The sequence below is a fragment of the Cavia porcellus genome, unplaced genomic scaffold (genome assembly GCF_034190915.1).
Source record: "Cavia porcellus strain 051 isolate PalLab524CR breed Dunkin Hartley unplaced genomic scaffold, mCavPor4.1 scaffold_27, whole genome shotgun sequence".
Taxonomy (NCBI): domain Eukaryota; kingdom Metazoa; phylum Chordata; class Mammalia; order Rodentia; family Caviidae; genus Cavia; species Cavia porcellus.
Genome location: NW_026947510.1, coordinates 10,165,896 through 10,188,642, shown reverse-complemented (window position 1 = coordinate 10,188,642; position 22,747 = coordinate 10,165,896). Strand labels below are relative to the sequence as shown.

At 43.0% G+C, this 22,747-nt stretch overlaps 1 protein-coding gene across 3 annotated transcripts in view; it reads left to right on the top strand.

Moving 5' to 3' along the window:
• Rsu1 (Ras suppressor protein 1) overlaps nucleotides 1-22,747 on the top strand; it is a 188,722-nt gene continuing 165,975 nt past the window's right edge. For 2 of the 3 annotated variants that reach the window (XM_063237872.1, XM_063237873.1), the window contains exons 1-2: nucleotides 1-201; nucleotides 413-524. In XM_063237872.1, the coding sequence (XP_063093942.1) occupies nucleotides 416-524 (109 nt within the window). In that variant the 5' untranslated portion in view covers nucleotides 1-201; nucleotides 413-415. The remainder of the gene's footprint in view (nucleotides 202-412; nucleotides 525-22,747) is intronic. The other variant, XM_003462766.5, reaches the window with a different exon arrangement.

The window sequence follows — 22,747 nt, the reverse complement described above, 5'->3', positions numbered from 1 at the left end:
TTCTTCTATGGGCGGTGCCTCTCCTTCCAGCGGCGTTTAATACACTGTTCTCCTAATTTGGGAAGTGTCGCGTGCGGGCGGGGCGTGGCGCGGGGGCGGCCTGTGTACGCCTGCGCGGAGCCGCGGGACAGGGCGTGTTTGGGTGTTCGGACCGGTTTGCTGCGAGTGAGCGCATCTGCTTCAGCACGGGTGCCCTGCTAGGTGAGTGGGTGCCACTGCACCCGGGTTTGCTTCTCTGCGCGGCCGAGACAGGGCTGGACCTTTCCTACCCCTTGCCCATTCCTCCACCCACTGTCCAGCCTTGACCAGAACTGGGGCGTGGCCGCCGAGGGATCTGAACTCTGTGTCCCTCTCCCCCTGCCGTGTTTCTGTTCCTGCCATAGCCCATGTGCTGTGTTGTCGTTTGGTGCAGAACATGTCCAAGTCTCTGAAAAAGTTGGTGGAGGAGAGCCGGGAGAAGAACCAACCGGAAGTGGACATGAGTGACCGGGGCATTTCCAACATGCTGGATGTCAACGGCCTGTGTGAGTTCTCTGGCGGGCCCTCTGCCTCCCTGGAGGAGCTGGGAGCGTTTCTAAATTTGTTCAGGAGCCCCAGGTCCTCATAAGAGAGGGGTAAATGCTTTCCGTAGCGCGCTGTGCTGTAAACATCACTTGTCTAGAGGGTGCCTCGGAATGTTTGCAATCAGAACATATTCTGCTCTGTCTACAAAGTGAGCAAGCACCCTCTATGGAAGCCACACGGATTCTAGACCTATGTGGGAGATCCAGATGCTGGCCGTATATGTGTGCATCTTCCACGTCCTTTACCTAACTCACAGACCTTACATGATGAGTAAGAGTTCTTGTGCCTGGAGTATTATAAACATTTCTCGACTCCTTACTTCTGTCTGGGTCCTTTTTCTAATTAATTCGTGTTTTGGTAACTTTATCTTGTGCCACAGTGATAGTCTCCTAACTTTCTGTGCTGCCTCTACTCTGAGGGGCCAGTTTAAGCACTTCATTCTATTCACTGTTGTTCTCTGGCAGCACCCATTTTGTTATGTTACTGTGTTCTTTAAAATCAGGAGTCACAGATTGAAATCCCTGCAGGTAGGGTGGGGTATAAACTCCATCATTCACATCTATCCCAGTGGGGTAGCTCCAGCCTGAGCTACTATAACCCAAAGAGTTTGTCACCATGTGTTGCCAGATTTTCTTTTTCTAAGGAGCCAAGAATCCAGATTGTTACAGGAGATTTCTTCCTTTTGAAATATTAGCAACTAATTCCAGTATTTGGAAAACTCAATGAGTGAAGTAAAGCATTTCTTCAGACTGAATATGATTTAAGTTTCGATTTTCGTTTTGAAACATGTCTACTTGTCCTTCACTAACAGGTGTTGCCCAGGTTTCTCAGCATGAGCGGCCAGGTCTTTCAGTGTCTGACCACAGCCTTGTCCTTGGCGCATGCTCAGCTATGATGAAAAAGTTACCCCACCTGAAACAAGGCATCCTGTGCCTTCCCTTCTCTCCACTCTTCATCTGATGGCTTTTTGCTTTTGTCGGTAATCTACTGAGATGTCACAATACAGAAGAAGCCTTCTCTGTACCCAGCTGACACAATCACTCCTTCTGAAGTTGGACATGCTTCTCTTTTGCTCTCTTTAGATGGGGAGGAGTAAGCCTATGCAATATTCCCTTTTGTATTCTTTACCACAGTTCCTGAAACGCAGGAGGGATCTCCCAGATGTTTGATGAATGACAAATAATGGATGAGGCTTACAAGTTTGTGAGAGACAATCCGAGGTGTGACTAAGGAGAAGAGGAGGTGTCCATGTAACCCTGAAAGATGATGGGGAACTCAGTAGGCGTGCAGAAGTCTAGTTTACTGTGAATTTCTGGTTTGCACCTAAGACACGTTTGGGGTTGATGCTGTTGGTACGTGTTGGCAAAAGGAGCAGAGATGAAAAGTGTTTAGTGACCGTGATGCGATCCCTGTCCTTAACTCAGGTTTTATATTAGCACCTCAGCCTTCCTCATATATGCTGGTCACTTACACTAGTGGTGGGTTCTTGCTCAGCAACAAAGCAGAGGTCTCCAGCACTGGCTTGGCAGCTGAGCATCTGGATGGGCTCCATGCTGCCCTTGCCCAGCTGTGAGCCTCACTTTTCTGGGACACTGTTGCTACAGAGGCAGAAGAGGGTGCTGAGGAGGCACCTGCACAAGTACCCTGACCCCCAGTCTTGCTCCCTTTTTCTTGAGGGCTGAAGAGGGTGTTTGCTCTTAGCAGAGCAGCTTTAGGCATCTCAGCTTCATGTAATATTTACAAATGGAAAGTATGACTTAGCTGTTCCACTCAGCTTCATTATCTCTCTGAAGCATTGGCTTTTACGACATACACAAAGATAGCCATTTGCTTCCTGAGAAAAATGTTGCCCGTATAACATTGGACAGAGAAAAAAGCAAGATCATGCTTTGGTTTTCTCAGAGAAGTAACTAAGGAAAAAAACATGGTAGGAAGTTTGGCAGAAGGGCACTTGGAGATCCCACATCCTCTGGCTTCTGTGTTGGACCTCTGCACTCCTTGTGGTGCAGAGTCCTAGGTTGTTCTACATGAGCCTCATCTGCAATTTGTTCATCAGCCTTTCACACAGTGCTCAGTATTTATGTGTATGAAGATACTTAGCATGGTTTCATAAGTGTCTTTCTTTCATTATACAACTTTGTGTAAGAATGGAGGTTTTGCATTTCTTTGACACATCTGAAATGCTTGGGAGAATGGAGTCTTATAAACCCAGCACTTTGCTTCCTCAAAGATAGTAAAGGACTTTTTAAAGGTGTTTTGAGGAATTTGCTACCAAGTGCTATCTCAAGGGGGAAAATTTCCTAATCTAGAGATAGACATCCAACTGCAGTTTCCTCCCAGCTCACCTAGGTGTCAGGGACTCCAAGATCCTATGAGAAACCCTAGAAGCCAGGCTTGGACTGGGATAGACTGGGTTCAAGTTCTGTTTGCTACTGTGTAACTTCAGAGCAGTTACTTAGCCTTTGTGAGAAATGGGAACTAAGTAGCACTTGGGAGGACTGGCTTACTATTAAACTCAGTAATGTGCATCAAATGGTAACTGTTGATAGGAGTATCCACATGCAGGCTGAGAGGCTGCATGTAACCAAGAATTTAACTCAGTTACTTAGCCTGAGTAAATCGATTGTGTTATCTGTTGGCTTTTTATGTTGCTTATTAGAATTTGGAGTGTCTGGCATTTTGGCCTAAGATTCTACTTGATTAGACAGCTATTATTTTGATATTTCTTTTAATTCTGTATTTTTTTCTACCAGGCACACAGTCTACACACACATTCTTCCTTAACGTTTTTAAGAATAATGCTGACCATTTTGCTTTTTTTTAACAGATTTAACCCTGGAAACTCTATCCAAACATCAAATCTCTTGCCATGAAACATAAAGCTACTTTTAAAGACTCCTATAGTCAGTTTCCAGAGAGGCTAAGAATCCCAGTTGTGATCAAGAGGGGGTTTTGTCATTTCTTTTATTTAAATCTTTGTGCCTTTCCATAGCTTCAACTTTATTGCCTTCTGAGTGGTTGAGCCTTTAGCAGTTTCTTTTTGTATCACCAGGTGCACATCTGCAATTTCAGCCCAGGAGGACTGTGAGTTTGAGGCCAGCCTGGGCAGCTTTACAAGACCCTGTTTCAAAAACAACACCAGTGGGGCTGGGGATTTAGCTCAGCGGCATAAACACCTGCCTTGCAAGCAGGCAGTTGTGAGTTTGATCCCAGGTACCGATAAAAAGGAAAAAGATAAAAAACAAAACAAAACAAAACAAAAAAACAATACCAGCACTAAGAGGGACGCAGGAGTAGCTCAGTGGTAGTATGTGCCTAACAGGCAGGAGGTCTGGGTTTGATTTCAGAGCTACATAAATGAATAAATAGAGAGGACCTGCTACCAAGGAAGGGAGAAGTTTATCTAAGCACCGTGCAAAAGAATCAGCCAACAGAATCAGGAGTTACCTGCAGATGCTATTTGAAAATCCCTGTCAGTAGAGATATTCGGCTGTTAGGAAAGCATGTGATCAGTGTGGGCTGTCTTTGGGTCTAAAGAAAAGAAGCTGGAAAAACCACATTTTTTTAGCTTATAACCATTAACTCTACCCCCCAATCCGAAGCATATGTCTCTGCCCACCTATGTATCATCACTTCTGCAGGATTTGGCCCTGAGGAACCCTTTGGATATTTTTCTCTCTCCCTCTGGCCCCCACCCTCCTATCAGTGAGTACTTGTTGAAAGAAGGAATGACCTGTCTCTCCATGGGGGCTCGGCCAGCACCTCTACTGGGAGTCTGTCCCACTACCCCGTGTTTTAACCCACTATTCCCATCCCATCTAGCCCAGCTGTTTTTGGTGCCACGCTCAGGAAAAGTTTTTCAAAGGAGGAATGTTAACTGTTTTTAGTTGAGAAATTTAGGTTCACTACAGCAGAAAGCATTGCGTAGGAGAAGGAACAAGAAATCTGTCCCCTCTTCTGGTTGCTTCCTAACTTTCCAGAAGAAAAGTAGTTTAAACCCTCAAAGACACCGTAGAGCTGTCAGATCTGTCAAATGTTGTATTTTGATTTTTGAAAATGGGTCGGAAAGATGGGAAATAAAGGTAAAACTTAGGACCCTTTAAGTGTAATTGAACTACTAATGACATTTTCTATTTTTTGAATCATTTTACATTTCCGCTCTAGTCAGCCAGGTCCTACTTTTTGGTAATTATATTTTTTGTTTGTTACTAGCTGTGTGACCTTGGCCAAGCCACTTAATGTCTCCATGCCTCTAGTTCCTTATCCATAAAGGGAGACTAAATAAGGGTACCTCATAGGGTCTGTAACATGCCTAGTGTTCTATCTGGTGTATCTTCGTCCTACTGTTTGCTGTCATTATTTTAAAAACTGTTCCATGTGTAATTGTGTAAAAGATGAAAACCGCATCTCTTCATTTCTTGGAAAGAATGAGGATCCAGAGAAGAAACGGGCCTCACACTGACACGTGCAGAGCCCAGGCAGCAAAGGTGTGGGAGGAACAGGGGGTGTAGATGAAGGCACAGGAGTTTGACTGTGACCTCTTTGTAGCTGAGACTCTTGGGGGTGGCAGAGTCACCGGAAGACTTGGCGATTTTTAAACTGTTAGTTAAAACACTGCATGTCATGTAGCATGCACCTGTTGAATATGTATTTGTGAGGGACACTATCAAAGCCAAGTATTATTGGGACTCCCTTTCTGTTCAGTCTTGTGCAGTGATAGATTCATATTTGGTAGTTAGGAAACTGAGAGTTGATTTTTGTGTTTTTGAGACAGGTCTTACTTACTATGTAGTTAAGGCTGGTCTTGAACTCAGAGTGATTCTCTTGCCTCAGCCTCTCACGTGCTGGGATTACAGGCACGTCCCTCCACACCTGGCTGGAAAGTGATGAGTGGGTGATGAAGTACAGAGATTTTGACCATTAGAAACTGTGACAGCGTTCTGCCATTACTGCTGGCTCTGAATTGTGAGAATCTGTGCTGGAGTTGGCATGGAAATTAATTGCATATTGTGCTTTGTGTCCTTTTTTTCATAAATTTACATGAACCAAGTTGCAGGTCCATCTACGTATATGAAATAAAACTGTTAAAAAACAAAAGCTGTAGATTATTATTTTATTTTTCCAATACTAAGATTGAACATAGGGGCTTCACCCTGAGCTACGTCCTTAGCTCTTTAAATTTTCTTTTCTTTTTTTGTTTTTGTTTTTGTTTTTTTTTTTTTTTTGAGACAGAATATCAGTCAGTTGCTAAGCTGAAGGCTGGGCTTGAACTTGCCATCTGTCCTGTCCTGCCTGAGCCTCTAAGAGTGCTGGAATTACAGTCATGCTTCCACCATACATGGCTAAGATGGTTCCTTTGTGTCTCACAAAGGCCTCTTGTTTCTTTGACTAGCAGGTTGTGCATATTGGTTTATTTTTTATTTTTCACTTTTTTTGGTACTGGGGATCGAACTCAGGACATCGCGTTTGCCAGGCAGGCACTTAAACCCCTGACCCTATTTTTTTATTTTTCAAAGTGAAAGATTGCAAAAAATATGGCTGAGGGGAGTAATCTTTCCAGATCAGCGGTCTGGCCAGCAGGGGTCAGTGTTGAGCTGCTGTGTTCTGCTGGGGAGTTTCTCGAGAATCCATCAGCCACATCCTGACTTTCTGGGGCTGCACCTCGGTCGCTTCCTCCTTCACCCACCTCACCTCTTTTTTCCTGCTCTGTCGAGGAAAACAGTATTCTAGATTGAAAGTGTTGGTAAAACTAAAAAGAACAGTGATCCTATAACATTATCTACTTTATTTCCTAATGCTGCCCTGATGAAATCCAACAGACTGGGTGACTGGAAGCCTCAGATCAAGGTGCTAGCAAGGTTGCTTCCTCCTGAGACTTCTTTTCTGGACTTGCACAGGGCTCCTGCTCCCTGTGACCCCACATGATCACCCCTCCGCACTCCGCATCGGAGTCCAGACCCCTTCTTAGAAGGATTGCTTCAGGGTGATGACCCGGGTCAGCAGTTCACAGCAGAGAAAGCAGAAGGCTGTCAGAATTCTGCACCATTCCAGGTGTCACGCAGCCCTGGTGGTGCTGACACCTTGTCTCTATTGGACTCCACTGTGTTGTTTTCTAGCCCTGCAGGAACAGTGAGGGCTGGACTTGAGTGGATGCTAAGTGGGGATGATTCCCAGAGCGTGCCTATCTCAAGGCATTCAGACTCAGACCGCTTCCAAATACTGCACTAGGCAAATAAAATGTGTCCCGGAGCTCATAGAGTCTGTTAGCTGGGAAACTTGAGTTTACAGGATTGTTGCTGAGCTTCACGTATAAAAAATTAACAAGCAGCTTCATCTCCATCTGAGCAGTATTAGCTGGACACTGCCCCTTTGTGGTTCCTGAAAAACTATTAATTAGTAATCCTAATAGAATTTGATGTGAGATATTTTTATATGATATATTCATTCTATTCAACCTTCAAACTTAGAACATTGGCTTAAAATATTCTATGAGTCTAGTGCTGGAAAGGATTGTATTGGGGGAATATTGATTCCTGTCCAGGCAGAATAAACCTGAGTTACGTGCAACAGTGACTTTAATGATGGTGGACTCATTCTTATTAAAGATTCTTTTTATTTCATGTGTTTCTCTGCATATTTCTTACCTATGACTTTGGACTCAGGGAAGTTTGTAGTTTTAAGAGAAAACTAGATTGTATGAAAGGCATGCATCGTTAGATGGTCATTTTTCAGAAGGTGTATATATTTGTCTTCTCAGTTTTTCAGGATGTAGTAGGGATCAGAGAACAGTAACATGTTTAACAACTTCAGGATATGCATGGGGGCTTTGTGAATTTTTCTATGCAAACTTTTTTGTTTTGTTATTTTTTAGCTATAAAGTATTAAACTTTCAGTTCATGTCAGAAACACTTATTTAGTGCTATATGTATTGTATTCTTTAAATTGTGTACTTTTTTCTAGGAGAATAGATAATATAATTAAAATATCCATACATAGGTAGAGTACATTAATATACATTCATATTTACCTTTTACCACTGTGCTAGGCTCTCTGAGGGTTACTGCTTTGAACGTCATGGTTGTTATGGTGGTGATCATTCAGTTAACAGCGGAGGCATCAGATTTAAAGAGCATAAGTAACTTGCTCCATAACATTCAGTTGACATGTGGTAGAGTCACCCAGCCTGATGGAACTGTCTTTAACCCTTGTTGTCTTCTCTTACTCATTTCCCTGAGTGTTTCTGGCAGGACTTGCCCAAGCCCTAAGGAGTAGACCAAGGTGAATGGCTCGCTGAGCGGGTGCGCTTAGTGCCGGCTGGCGACCTGGTGTTGTTCTGGAAGCTCTGGCACCTCCTCTGGCTGGGCTGCTGCTTCTATGCCATGTCTGTGGCTGTGCTGCCAAGGTGCGCACCGCTGTGCCACTTCCACAGTGCATTCAGGGCTGCGAGCTACCCATGCTCCTGCTGGGGAAACAGAACCATCTTCCTCCTAGAACACTTAATACATGCTTTTAGAAAGATCATCTCACAAAAAACTTTATTGAAGACCTCAAGTAGGTAAGTGCTCAGAGAATAGCACGTGTTGACAAATTTTCAAACTAAGGTACAACATAGCACCCAAGGGACCCCTGTGCCTCGTAGTCACTGTCCCTTCAAGGATGACTGCTGTCCTGATTTTGAAATCATGGATTAGTTTAGCTAGATTTGTTTTGACATTTGAAAAAGGAAAGGTGGAAGGAGAGGAAGGCACAGGGACACAGAGAGAGTGCACTGCTGTGTCAGGATTCTCTTGTTTGGCTTCCTGTTTTTGGGCTTCATTCATGTGGTGTTGCTTTAGACCCCCAGGCCAAATCCCGTGGTTCTAAGTCCATCCCACTGTTGTGGCTGTTTGGGAAGTGCTATAGCCCCTATCAGCTGTGTCCCCCAGGGGCTCACTTTTAAAGGCTTAGCTCCCAGCTTGATGCTGTTTGGGAAGAGATGGAGATGCTGAGAGATGAGACCTGCAGGAGGCCTTCCAGTCGCTGGGTCATGGCCTTGAAAGGGATTGTAGGATCTGGGGCCTTTGGCTCACTCACGTTTGCTCCCCCATGTGTTCCTCTACGGCCACAACCAAAAGCAGCAGGGCCATCCAGCCATGGACTGGAACCTGTAAAAATAAGCCAAAAAATAAAGCTACCTTCCTTCCCTCCTTCCTTCCTTCCTTCCTTCCTTCCTTCCTTCCTTCTTTCCTTCCTTCCTTCCTTCCTTTGTTTTTCTAGGATCAAACTCAGGGCTCTTGTGCCTTTGCTCTGAGCTATCTCATCAGTACGTTTTTTCTTGCTGAGTCAAGATCTGATTAGCTACTTGTCCAGGCTGGGCTGGAATCTGTGATCTGCCTTCCTCAGTTTCCCAGAGTGCTGGGATTACATGCTGGCACACCAACATACCCAAATAAACCTTTCTTTAAATTTATAAATGGACTGTTTGAGGTATCTGTTACAGTAACACCATATCGAGCCCAAGTAGTTTCCAGGTGGGGCTATTACAGAGAGTGCTGTTATGAAACATGTTGGTGACATAGTGCACGCATTTCTATAATTTATATTCGAGGGTAGAATATAGGGTGTTATGGTGTGCTTTTTATCTTGGAAGATGAGAGTCACCAAAATGGGGAAAATATTTAAAAACTTAATGGCAGGCAAAAGATTAATGTTCTTAATGTATAATGAGCTTTCACAGATGGCACCACCAGGACAAGCAAGGTGCTCACTGGGAGCACATCTCCTTGGGGAAACCTTGTTCTTACCTTGTTATTTTCGTTTGTACCTCGCTCGATGTCTCTCAAGAGCCTCATGCACTCATACACAGAGCTTTGGAGGAGACTGGACATGGAGGCTGTGTAGCGCACTAACTTGTAGGAGATGGAGTCTAGTTGAAGGACACGGGTCACTGGAGTGTGACCTAGATGGGTTTGTCTCTTTTCCTGGTTCCCCCTTCCTCTGATTTCTGGCTACCACCATGTTGTGAGCTGATTTCCCTTGCCGCAGGCCCTTCTACTATGCCATTCCTGGCTTGGAAGTGGCCAGCTATGAACTGAAATCTCTAAAAGTCAGGAGGCAAACTAAACTTCTCCTCTTCAAGTTGTGATTCTCCAATTTTGTGTCTCAGCAACGAGGACCCGAAGGTACACCTCGGGCTGCTCTCTCAGACATAGCTCACTAATCAGTGGTTCCGTATCATCTGTATCAGAGGCTGACACCTGCCTGCACGTTACATGTACTAGGGAGCTGGTAATTAATGCTCAGTTCATCCCTCTAAGCCAGTGACGGCGACCCTTCTAGAGCTTTCAGTGATGTAAGCGCCCGCTGCAGCACACGTGCCATAGGCTCACCACCTCTGTGTCACCTGGTGAACAAGAAGTTCAGAATGTGGAAGTGGATGTCAGAAGTTTGGCATTTAAAAATTTGATTTTGCAGACTTATTCACTATGATCTTGTGGTTATTACCCTTGGTTAAGCTCAAACTTCAGTTTTGGAGCCTCTTCTAGTTGGGTATTCATTCCTTAGAATGGGACCAGAGCCTTAATTGCTTCCCTGTGAGATGGCGAGGTATTCTACACGTTTCTGTTCATTCTGCCTCAGATCCAGAATCATTCATTCCTCTTAAAGAAGCTTTTTTGTATTTTGGTGGGGAGCATTTGAGGACCACCACCTGGACTCCAGATTATGATGATATCATTATGATTATCATGAATTGCTTGTGGTTTTGTTTCTTCCCATCTAATTTGTATACTTTGAGAACATGTTGGAGTTACTGGAGGCAAAAATCATGAAAATATCAGAGACCCCAGTGACTGAGCCCCTAGGTGTGTGGTCTCAAAATAAACTTTTCCTCCATCTCTGGCAATTACTCAGTGCTACTTAAAAGTGTTCTCGCTAGTTACCAGTTCCAGCAGCAGCTTCTGCTCCTGTTAAGCTATGATTCTCTAGCTGTCTGTCTGCTTTTCACTGTGATGGAGACAGGCCAATCAGTTTCACCTGTGACCTCAGTTCTCTGATCAGTCTATAAAGAGTTGTTGATTTTATTTTATTTTATTTAGAGAAACAAGGAAAACAGGAAAAAGCGTAGAAATAATATAGAATTTCAAAAAAATAAGAAATACTAGTCAAATAACAGAAATGACTAGTTGATGAATTACATATTGTTATCTTACAAGTAGTTGTTCAAGTTACAAAATCAAAGCATAAAAAGTGGACAAACAGTGACAGTGCAAACTATTCTGTTTGATGAACAAAAACTTAGTAGCCTGGTTATCTGTCTTGCACACTTGAACATACAGTTATATCCGTTAGAGCACCTTCGTTCCCTTTCATTATTACAATATCTGTTATACATTTTGGATCTTACACTGTTTTCCTTTTTTATTATTATTATGAGCTATTGATTTTCTGACTTACCAGTTTCCTTTTTCTTGCTGTGAAGATGGTAGTGACAGCTTCTAAGTTCTTTTCTTGCCAAGACAGGAACGAGACACATCTCCAGCCTGGTTTTAGCTCTTCACGTATGGCTTGCCATTTTGTAATACTTGAACTGTACCTGAATTCTCAGGACATACAGCCATTTCCATGTGGAATATAGCCCTGCTCCAGCATATGGAATTCCAACTCCGGAATAGAGCCCTAGTGCCGCTCTGTGGAATTCCAGCTCTGTGGAATGTAGCCATACTCCAGCTATATTCTATTCAGTGGAATCCAGCCTTGTTCTGGCTCTGTTTTGCCCTCCTGCCATCTTTCCTGGGTATCTGTGTATTTTATCTTCATCATCAGTCCTTAAGGCAGTATCTAGTTATTTGGATTGTCTGAAGGTCATAGTCTTATTAAACAGGCATCAAAAGAATAATATTCCTGGACATCTTGTCTGTGGATGATACATAAACATTTGTGCCCTTTTTACATCAAAGTCAACTTACTGGATATAAGGTCTCAGAGTTTCTCTCCTGGGGTATTAAATATCTCTTTTTATTTCTTATGGCATAAAATACTGTATTGTTGTCCAGAAGTCTGTTCATCTAATTTTATTTTCTGTAGTTTCACTGGATTATCTTGGTTAGCATCTGAATCATTTCTCAGCTATGTAATACACAGTTTAAATGATTAGTTTTATTATTTTTTACTTAACAAAAATTTCTATGATGCTTTTTAAAATATCTTCTTTCCCTTTATATTTCCCTCCTCAGGGTTTTTTTTAGTGTGCTTGATCTGTTTGCCCTTGTTTGACATGTTTCTCACAGATTCTTTTTGTATTGTCATTTCATTTCATTTTTGAAGAAATCACCTATTTTTATTTCTCCAAGGCATAACGTGTTGTTTATTTTTTTCTTGAGTATTCCCCTGTACTTAATCTTTATTTCTACAAGTCATATTTATTCTGTTTCTAGATATTTCATAAGTTCCATCTTCACTTCTGAGCGTCACTAGTCTTATGTTTGTTGTTGTGTCCTGTCATGTTTTAATGTCTTTTTACTTTGTTTTGAAATAGTTAGTTGCAGTGTTAGTCAGTTTTTAGGGCAGCCGTCTTTGGTAATGGCTCTACCTATTAATAGAGGTGTTATTGGGGCTGAGGGTTTAGCACAGTGGCACAAGTGCCTGCCTGGCAAGTGTGAGGTCATGAGTTTGAGCCTCAGTACCAAAAAAAAAAAAAGTTACTATTTTTTTCCCTGTAATAAATGTATGGAATTTACCATCTGTATTGTTAGGTTGCTCATTATTATCATTTAATATGAAATTGATCTTCCTAAACTTTGAGAGGGAAGCTTGGTTCTGCGTGTCTTTTCTTATTTCACAGGGCTCTATTTTGTGGTTTTCATGTAGGACACACAGACACACACCCACACACACGCATGCATGCACTTGTGCGCGTGCGGTGGCTTGCTTTCAGCTGATCTGGCTCACTCCCCCCCCCCCCCCAGCTTTTATCTGGACTGTCTCTCCCCTGTTCCCTATCATCTCTGTCCTGCTCAGTTTTGATCCAAGATCTGGTCATGGAAGGGGGCCCTCGATGGTTCTAACTCACAGGGCCTAGAGTCGTTTTGTCCCATCAGATCCTACCACCAGCCCCAGCTTTGGGAGAGACCAGCCTCTGCTAATTTGATTTCTGCTGCTTTTCATTTCTGCTGTGTGTTCTGATGAGTTTAGTTGGCTTTGCTGGGTTTTCACTTCTCCGGATTGTTAGATGCCTTTTTGTTTTTCCTTTTACCCAACAAATGCTAGTATCATCTTGGTATTCTTGGTGGTTTCTTTCCAGTTGCTTGTATTTTGGAGTTTGAGGGGATATTTTGTCACTTAGTTTTGTGGTAAACTGCGTTGTTGAAATTTTGTTTGCTTCGTACTTACTCTGTTTTTATGTGGGGTTAAGACTTCTAATCTCTTTTGTCATGCTGCCTGTATCTTCCCAGAACTCATACTTTAGTTTAAATCTAGTAGATGCAGGAACTGATCATGAGGGCATCCTTTCCCGCTGTGTCTCACAGCCTGAGTGTTGAGAGCCTGGGCCTGATTTCTGCACCTTGTCTACCCTGCCTCCTGTTCTGCAGCACAGGTGTGGTGGTTGTGAGTTTACTGTTTTCACTGTTAGCAATGAAATGGTGATTTATTTAGAGTTAAAGCTAAGTTATGTGCACACAAGACCCTTAAGATTGTTTCAATAAAAACAGGATTTTCTTTCACATTAGGGCTCAAGGTGGGTGTCCCAGATCCTGGACATCTCTGTTTCTTGTGGCTTGAAGACTTGACTGCTGCATTCCTCTCTTTGTGCATGTTGGGAGCTGCTTTCATCTGCTCCTTCAGAGCTGGGGGCTTGCTCTTGGAGCTCTTTGCTGTTGTGATATGGGTCTACAATTTTGCCTAAAATTCCCTCATATGTTTGGAGGTGGGACCAGGTGAGGAGGGTCAATGTATTGTTGTCTTAGGAGTCTACGACTTCTCTGTCATATATATCATGGATCAAGCAGCTTTTCTCCACTGTGTCTTCCACTGTGCTATTTCTGCTTTGGATCTGAGAACTGAGCCAAATAGAACCTCTTCTCAGCTTGTGAGTATCAGATATTTCATTTCAGTGATGGGAAAGTGATTAGTACAGAAATTGGTACCAAAAATGGTGTCATTGCTGTAACTATGCCTGACCATGTCAGTTAGAAGCCTAATTTAGAGTGGGGAGGGAAAGGTTTGGAAATGCTGTCTGCAGAAGCCCCAGAATGCTGTGAGTCGAGCTTGATGGGCAGCCCGATCAGAGTTTAGAAAACCAGGATACTACTGATCAAAATGCTAACAGTAATGGCCAGGCTCATGAGGTTTCAGATGGGAATAAGGACTCTACTGGAACCTGGACTAGAGGCCATGTGTGTGTCATTCTGACAAATAATTTGTCTATATTTTATGGATGTTCTAAGACTCTGTGAGGTTAACGTTGAAGATGGAAGGTCAGATAGAGTGCCCTCAATATCCAGTCACCTCCAAAACACCCACCTCTAAATACGAGACATTTAGGGGAAGATCTAAACCATAATATTCTTCCCCTGGGTCCCAGAAGACTGATGTTCATCTCATCTCATTATGTAAAATGCATTAGCCCATCCCTAAGAGTTGCCAAAGCGTTAACAGTCCCAGCATTGCTAAAGAGTCCAAGGTGAAAATCTCCTGTAAGACTCAAGGCAAACTGCTAGCCCTGTAAAAGTCTTGTGTTTAGAGGTGGGTGGTTTTGGTGGTGGTTGGATACTGAGGGCAGTCTACTCATCAGTTCATTAATTCATTGTGAGTTCATAACCAAATATGCTGTTAGGAGCTGGGGCCTGTTTAGAGCAGGCAGGTCATTGGAGTGGGACCTAGAAGGTTATTTTTTGTCCTTGGCTCTCTGTCAGCGAGACTACAGTCAGTCCCCCCAGAGGCTTTAGGCGAGATCTGATCCTTGTTCACCCAGGAAAGGGTGGCTGGGTGACATACTGTCCTCTAAGTAGCCCAGCCTCCTACTAACATGTTATTACCATGTGAAAAAGGAAGAATGGGTATTGGTAGACAAGGGAAATAGGATTAAGTTTTCTTGCTCCTCTCCCTGTCTACCAACCTTTTTCACTGGTCTTAGACTTTCTATAGAAAGAGTCTTACATTGTAATGATTCTTGTTTGTGTTTCTTCTTACACTTCTGGGGTTGATCTAAGGAGAAAGTATTGTGTCATGGTTTGAAACATGAATTTTGGAGTCATAGTCTTTTATTTTCCTAGCTTTGTTGTTTATTAGTAATGTCTCAGAGTGATTACTTAGCATCTTTGTGATTCAGTTTTCCTCCTTGTGAGATGAGGAAGAATGTGGTTCTCCTTAAATAAAGGATCATGGGTATGTAGTATCTTGTACAGGCTAGGTGCTCAAGGGATGATCATTATGATTCATAACTAGGCAATTGTATTTGTTAAGACATGGTCTGCTTTACAGATCTCTTTTGTGGGCCAGGAGATTCATGTGGTGATAGGATTTGGAGGCTATTGATAGCACGAGTGGCATATCTGCCTGTTGAAGCCATATATGAAGAGGGGCCAGGCGACGGAAAGGACCACAGCAAGACTGGGAGAAGGTGTTATGTGACACCTATGACAAAAAGGTCTGCCAAGCCCTGAAGCTGGGAGCAGTGGACCAGGAGTGTCAATCTAGGCCACCAGTTACAGGACCAGAGAGGGCAGTGCTTAGAGGTTCAGATAGGCAGTGACTTAGGGGAGGGATGCTAAAAGCCAAAGTTAGAAACTGTGATAAAGTGCCTACCTCACCAGATGATGTCAGGCTGCTGACACGCAAGTAGCACATGGTGGTCACAGGTGTGCAGTGAAAGACCCACGGCTCCGGGGTGTCTTTGGGCAGGCAGCACTTCTGGGATCTGTCTCCACTTGCATTACTGAAGGGGAACCTGGCCTAGGTTCAGGTGAGACTTGTAGGGGAAAGCTTGGGAGAGGTAGAAAGCTGCAGCCAGGGTGTGTGGAGAAATGCCTGACAGCAGACCCAGGGGTGACAGTGCCTGTGTCCCATGTACGTGGCATGTTTGTCTGTGAACGTCCAGGGCATCCAAGAAAACTTTACGGTGTCTAAACGCAGAGCATGTGTGATGAAGGCAATATCACCCATGGCTTAGCTTTGAAACAAAAATGAAAAATGAACCTAAAAGGTTTAAACTCCTTTTTACACTATCAAAGGCATCTGGTTGGCTGGCTGTGGGTGTAGCAGGTGACGTATTTGTTTGCTATATGTTCTGGGGACAGCAAAATGGTATCTGTTATAGTTTGGGTCTAGGACCCCTCCCTCCCCAAAGCCTAGAGTGTGACTCATTTGGGGTGCAATGCTAGGATTAAGAGTGCTGGGATTCAGGGTGTGAGATTGCTGGATCCGTCCACTAAAGGGATTGGCACCACCCTAATCCCATAGCCTGCTACAGTAGAAGGGGCACAATGAGGCTTGTCACCGTGGCTTGCTTTTGCTCTCCTCTGCCACCATAGACTGTTTCTCATCTGTGATGCCCCTCAGCCAAGCCACCCTGCCTTGGAGCCGGCTGAACCAAATGGACCTTACCTCCTTTAACTTTGGATGTCTGGTATTTTGTCTCAGCAATGAGAAAAGTAACTAAAACAGGGTCAGAATGACTCAGTTTTTTACTTTAAAAGGGTTTCCTCTGCTTATCGGCTCTGAAACCAGGGTCAGGTTAGCCTCTCAGGAGCTCCTTCTCCTTCTCTAATAACTGGGAGAGAGGTTGGTAATGTGAGTACTACCTTCAGGGTTAATGTGAGAAGTGATGAACAGTAAAGGCCTTAGATTGTGCTGGCCACCAGGATTAAGTATTCATTATCATTATTATTGTTTTTCCAGGATAGCATATTAATATAGTGAGCATTATGTAGATGTTAGCTTTAAGGCTCTCACGATGGCATTGTGACATGGATCTCAAACTTCTAGGAACTGTGTTTTCTCTTTGCTTTGAGTTACTTTATATAACTCATATATTATTCAAGAGCCTTTCATTCAGATGTACACTGTGTTTTATTCTGATAGGAATTTACATGTTCATATAAAGGCTACACCAACCAGATGTGAGAAACACCCTTCTGGTTTGGAAAGAATGAACTCATTGGAAATCTGGAAAGCATGATTGGCGTCTGTGTTCTAATTCTAGTGGTTGTGGATCTTAGGAAGTGTTTATCACTTTAAGCCACAGTTTTCCTACTTGTAAAATGAGGAGTTTAAGTTCTTTGATGTCAAACAGGCTGTGGCTTGCATGTGTTCCCCAGAGTTCCAGTGCTGGAAACTTGATCCCTAAGGCAACAGTATTAGGAGATGGGAGCCAAAGAAGTGAGTAAATCTCAGGGCTTCGCCTTCATAAGTAGATGAAACATTATTGGGGAGTTGGGTTAGTTAAAGGGGGGGGACCCCATTGTTCTGTTGCACTATGCTGCTTTCCACTATGGGGTGATGCAGACAGAAGCTATTCCCAGATGGGTGCCCATCAGCCTTGCATTTGTCAGTCTCCAGAACCCTAAGAAATAAACTGCTTTTCATTACAAATTACCTAGTCAGCTGTATTCTGTTACAGCAACACAAATAAAATAGCTTATGTTGGAAAAATTAGTTGATAGAAACAAAATGCACATATATACACACAGAAAGAGGAGGAGGAGATTCTAGACATAGAATAAATTGCCTGTGGTCCTTGAAGATTTACTAATCTGAAAAAACTTTCAGACATTTTCTTCTCCTTTTTGTTTTGTATTTTTGTATTTTTTGAGACAAGGTTTTACTGCTGGTTATGCTTTCCTTGAATTCACTATATGGGCCAGGCTGGCCTCGAACTAGTGACAATCCTCCTGCCTCAGCCTCCCGAGTGCTGGCATTACAGGCATGTGCCACCACACCCACAGGCATTTCCTTCTTAATTAAAAGCAAATCAGCTTACTTCCTTTATAGCACTCATCTTCTCTGTGTTAGGATTCTTCGGAGAAATTGAACCAATTATATATAGACACATACCTGTATATATGTAAGAAATGTATTATAAGAATTGTTTCATGTGATTTTGGAGGCTCAGAAGTCCTTTGTCTGCCATTTGCAAGTTGCAAAATTAGGAAAGTGGACAGTGGCATCTGGTTGAGGCCGAAGCCTTGAGAACTATACGAGGTGGGAGTTGCTGATGGGAAATCCCAGAGTCTGCACACTTGAGACAGAGGAGCTCAGAAGCCCAAGGTCAGGATCAGATGGATACTCCAGCTCTAGGAGAGAGACAGTTCCGCTCCTCTGTCTTCTTGTTCCTTCTGGACCTTCAACAAATTGGATGTAGCTGGCGTGTCCTGATTCAGATGCTAATCTCTTCCATACCAGAAACATACGAGAGACACACCCAGAAGTCATGTTTTGCCAGCTGTCTTTACTGCCCTTAGCCCAAAGTGACACATGGCATTAGCCATCACACTCAGTGTCATGTCCTCATGTTTGGTCTTGTCCAGCTATTACAGATGAAGCCCATTGAGGGCGGCCACTCTCACTCTCCTTCCACTCAGTATCTTGCAAGTAGTTCAGTCTACTAAGTTTTGTTAATACTGCCCTGCTTAAACCTGAAAAGGAATTATGACCATATATTGTAGCTGGCCTACTATATTCTTCTATTTAATTCATCCCACTGTGTTCAGAAATACAGTTTTTCTTTGTATGTTTTCCTGAAGAAGAGTTATAAAATGATGTATCCAGATGGACGAGAGTGAGCAAGCTTCACATTTCTTAGTAATGCCTTGGCTCTGTCACTGTACTTAACATCCCAGGGGACTTGGTTCTCCACTTAGTGACAAGTTCTTGGGGGATTCTTAACATGTGGAACTTCTTTGTTCTTATTTATGTATATGAAGAGGTATTGTGTTTCTTCATATTGTCATACGTGATAAGTTGCTTTCTGTCTGAATTAAGGAGGCGTTAAAGGGTGGCAGAGAGACCCTTTATCTGTAGACAGTAGAATTTAGTAACTTTTATCAGATTCAAACCTTGCATAGTAATGAGTTATAAAATACAGAATGACTTCCATACCACAACAAGTTTTTTTAAGTTTTAAATTACGGACAAAATTCAAAAAGGATGTTTTTATGATTCTGGGTATGTTGATGAATATGATATTTGTGTTATATCTTGGTATGAAATGTTTTACTGTCTTTACTTTGTTTTAATGTATTGTCAGAACCTGCATACATAAGAAGACTTGAATCCTTATCATGGTACCAAGGGTGACATAACTTCAGCCAGGCGACACAGGCAGGCATCTTAATCATGTATCATGGAGATGCAAAGCCCAAATTTGTCAGCATAGTTGCAGCTATCTGGTCAGCATCCACATTCCTGTAGTCTCCAAATCAGGGATTTTTTAAAGGCGGTTGCTTCTAGCCCACCAGGGAGACAAATGGAAAGACCCATTTGACCATGCTGTGTGTTGAGTTCAGATTAATTCTTTTGTAGTCTGTAACACTGAGTAGATTTGAATGCACATGGCAGTCTCTGCACATGATTCCATAGGTTTCTGTTTCCATGTAATCTGTGGAATTGTGCATAATTTGAATAGTGCCCTCTGGGAGCTATGAAACAACTTGGCCCTCTCTGAAACCCCCAGTGGTATGTTACATTTCATCCTGCAGGAGCCATCAAAAAGTGGTGAACCACTTCCTTTGGCTGCTGGCATCATGTTTCCAGTTGTTTCCATTTGAAATGTGTGGTCTGTGCTTTGACATGGTGGTTACACCCCAGTTTTTGTGACCTGCATTACATAATGTGTCATTTGGAACCGAAAAACATGGCAAGATTTCAGAAGGTTTCTAGTTCTGTATCACTTTGTGTTTTTCAAACTTTACATTCCTGTTCCCCCTTGGATGTAAATGTCATTCTGTGAAGCTAGAACTTTTCCTCCATGTCTAAAGTACTACCAGAGGAATAATTTGCTTCCTAATTTGCCCAATTGAAAGCTGTAGAGACAATTTCCAGTGTGCCACATCTTTGTGATATGTGGGGTTATTTTGATAATAAGTCTGCAGTGTCATTTTAGGTGCTACGGATTTCATCTTGCTTTCTTTCCCCTTTTTTTCATGCTGTCTAACATTGTGCAGAATAAGAAGGAAAAACACTGAACCTATTTTAAATAATAATAAAGACCTGCTTGCTGGTGTTTGGAAGTGATGCTGCTTGTTCTACTTTTTAATGAGTTGTTTGAGTTTTCTGAATTTGCTTCATTAGGATACTGACCAGCTCTTCCAGGTTCTGCACTGGGTTTCCCAGATTGTGTTTCTGTGCTCTGATTACCTCACGTTTGCCACCATTACCCCTTACATCCCTGAGCCCTTGAGGACAAGTTGCATTGCTTGATGTGCACCACACTTAAAAGTATCTTTGATGTGTCACTTAGCAGCAAGTGGCAGCACCTTTCAGATTCCCGTTACCCTTTTAAATCTACTTCTCCAAGTCTGTGATCTCTGAGTACCTTGCATTTTAAGTTGTCAGTGTGTCTTCCTAAGTGGAGTGACCATTTCGGACAAGGGCAGCAGGTATAACCTGAGAGTGTCCCAGCTCAGCCAGGATGGATGATCAGTGCTACTCAGAGATTCAAAGAGAATCTCCAAGTTGCAGATTATTGATTGATTGATATTCTGAGTGTGAGCAGTAAATGTTGTGTCTATAAACACATAAATCGTCTCCTGATTGCCTTTCTGGTAAAAATTAATGAATGAATCAATTCATTTTTTGCATTTTTCTGCTCATTCTTTTCTTGGGTAAAGAATAAACAATTGCAAACTGGACCTGTTGTGCGGCCACTTGCCAACCTCTCCTTCCCCCAAATTCTTCCTGCTCAATGATTTTGCTTCCTGCTGTTCATCTTGGTCTGATCCAGTGTTCACCCAAATACTGTCCTTACAGGCTGAAGAGGGAATGATAGTCAAGACAGCGGACTGTGGAACTGGGGATGTCAGCATGTTTTCTTAATCCTTTGTTTGAATTTTGGAATGAATTCTCCTCTGAAAATGCCTGAGCAGAGCATAGCTGAATATGGTGTCAGGAATTCGGGCAGCATTTTGTTCCACTGTTCTGGTGGAACCCGTTATGGACAGTTTATGGTTCGCAGGTCCCACGGAGCGTGTTGTTATTGACAAGCGGAAATTCTCCCCGCCCACGGTGGTGGCCATCAAGGCCGCGTGAGCCGGTCAGTGGTACAGCCTGCTTCCTTTACTGGGCCATCGTTGACTGCTGTGGCCTTTGTGCTTTTAAATAACCCATTCTATTTCGGTAGACCTTTTCTTCCTTCTTTTTCAACAGTGCCGTTTTGAAACACGGCTCACAATAAACCAACTGTTTCCAAGTAGAAGGGAGTGGCCGCGTGTATTAATGTGCCAGTAGCCCCTCGCAGGTGCCTGTGCTGGGTTTTGTGGCTTTCTCTTGATTCTGTTCAACTTAACTGCCCACCCTGCAGACCCAGCCTGATTTCCTTTGTTGCCCTAAGTATTTTCTTCAAAGGTCTTTTATTAACTTTTTCTTTTCTGCTCTAATTTCTCTCCCTTTTACCTGTGTTAGCTTGTGGCCTACAACAATAGTGAGGGAGAAGAATGCATTCTATTAGTGTGATCAGGTGAAGCCACACACATCCACACGCACAGAAAAACCCACTTTCAGCTTTGTCAGTTTCTCTCTTGCTGTTTGTTGACCAGCTGCAACAGAATGATTGAAAAGAACCAACTTTCCCTAATTAAAACTGTCACCATGAACTCTGCTCGTCTCTGAGGAGAGCAAAGTGTTTCTAATTAGTTACTTGTGAATATCTTAGGAAAAATTAAGGCAGAAGGAAGTGGGAGCAGTATCAGTTTTCTTTTGTAATCAATTGATTCCTACACATGGCAGTGGAAGAGACTGCTAATTGGCTGGTAGCTTCAGTCTGTCCCATCTTTCTTTGATAACAAACCCCCTAAGTTTTAGCTGGTCCATGGTCACCTAGAATACAGAATGTGTTTCCTAGCCACTCTTTAGGCAGACATCCCTGGGTTCCTCAAATGTGACTAAGTGATTTTGGTGACAATACCATGCCTATCTTTGTGGAAGTGTCTATAAGGAAGATTTCTTTCCTCCGGAGGATGATGTAGGCATCATGGCTTGTCACTAGCAGTCGTTTTGACCTGTGAGGTATATCTTAGTTTGAGTTGCTCTAACAAAAATAGCATAAACTGAAGTGCTTAAGTAACAGAAACTTATTCCTTATCGTTCAGACAGCTGAAATGTTCAAGGCTACATGCTAACAGATTCGGTGTCTGGGGAAAACTTTTTGTTTGCTGATGGTCACCTTTTTGGTGTAGTCTTACATGGTAGCAAGAGACAGAGATCATCTGAGTCATATCTCTTCTTATAAGGGCAAAAATCTGGTCTGAGAGGACTGCACCCCTCTGGCCTAACTACCCCCAGTCACCACAAAAGAATCTTCCGTCCCAGTGCCCTTACTTTGTGGCTCAGGGCTCACACTCACATGTGACTTTGGGAGACAGAAACCTTTGTTGCATGCAGGGAACAAATTGAATTGGGGATGTCTGAGCAGCAGGTCACAGGAGCTTCTGACCTGTATGCATGCAGGACAGAGAAGCCCCTGCTCTGTGTAATCCAGGATATTTGTTGTCACTATCACATGAAGCTGAATATAATCTTCACTGATTGATCTGAGTTTCTTTAATCTTGTGTGGTGTGAGGGAACTTTTTGAGATGTATTTTTCATACTCAACTGTAAACCTCAGGGATAGAGGAGTGCTTTATCAAGCGGACAAGAAAATCTTAGCTCTCAGTTAATAAAAATAGAGGATATTTTCTGTAACATCTAAAGTCTTTAACTATCATGTGTGAAGCCATCCCCATGAGTTTTTCTTAACAACCACAGAAAGAAATGGACTTGCTCTTTCTGCTCCCTTTCTTCTCTCTCCCCTAATTATCTCATCCCCTTGGGTCACCTTTGGAGTGATGTGGGGTGCATGTCAGAGCAGGGGTGGCTCAGGAAAATGTCCCTGTGAGTGGTAATGACTGAGTCAGAGGGACCCGAAAGAAGGGATCAGGGACAGGTGTCAGTATCCAGGCAGGAAGGGCTAAGAGGGTAGAGTGGTGACTGCAGGATCCCCTAAATCCACTC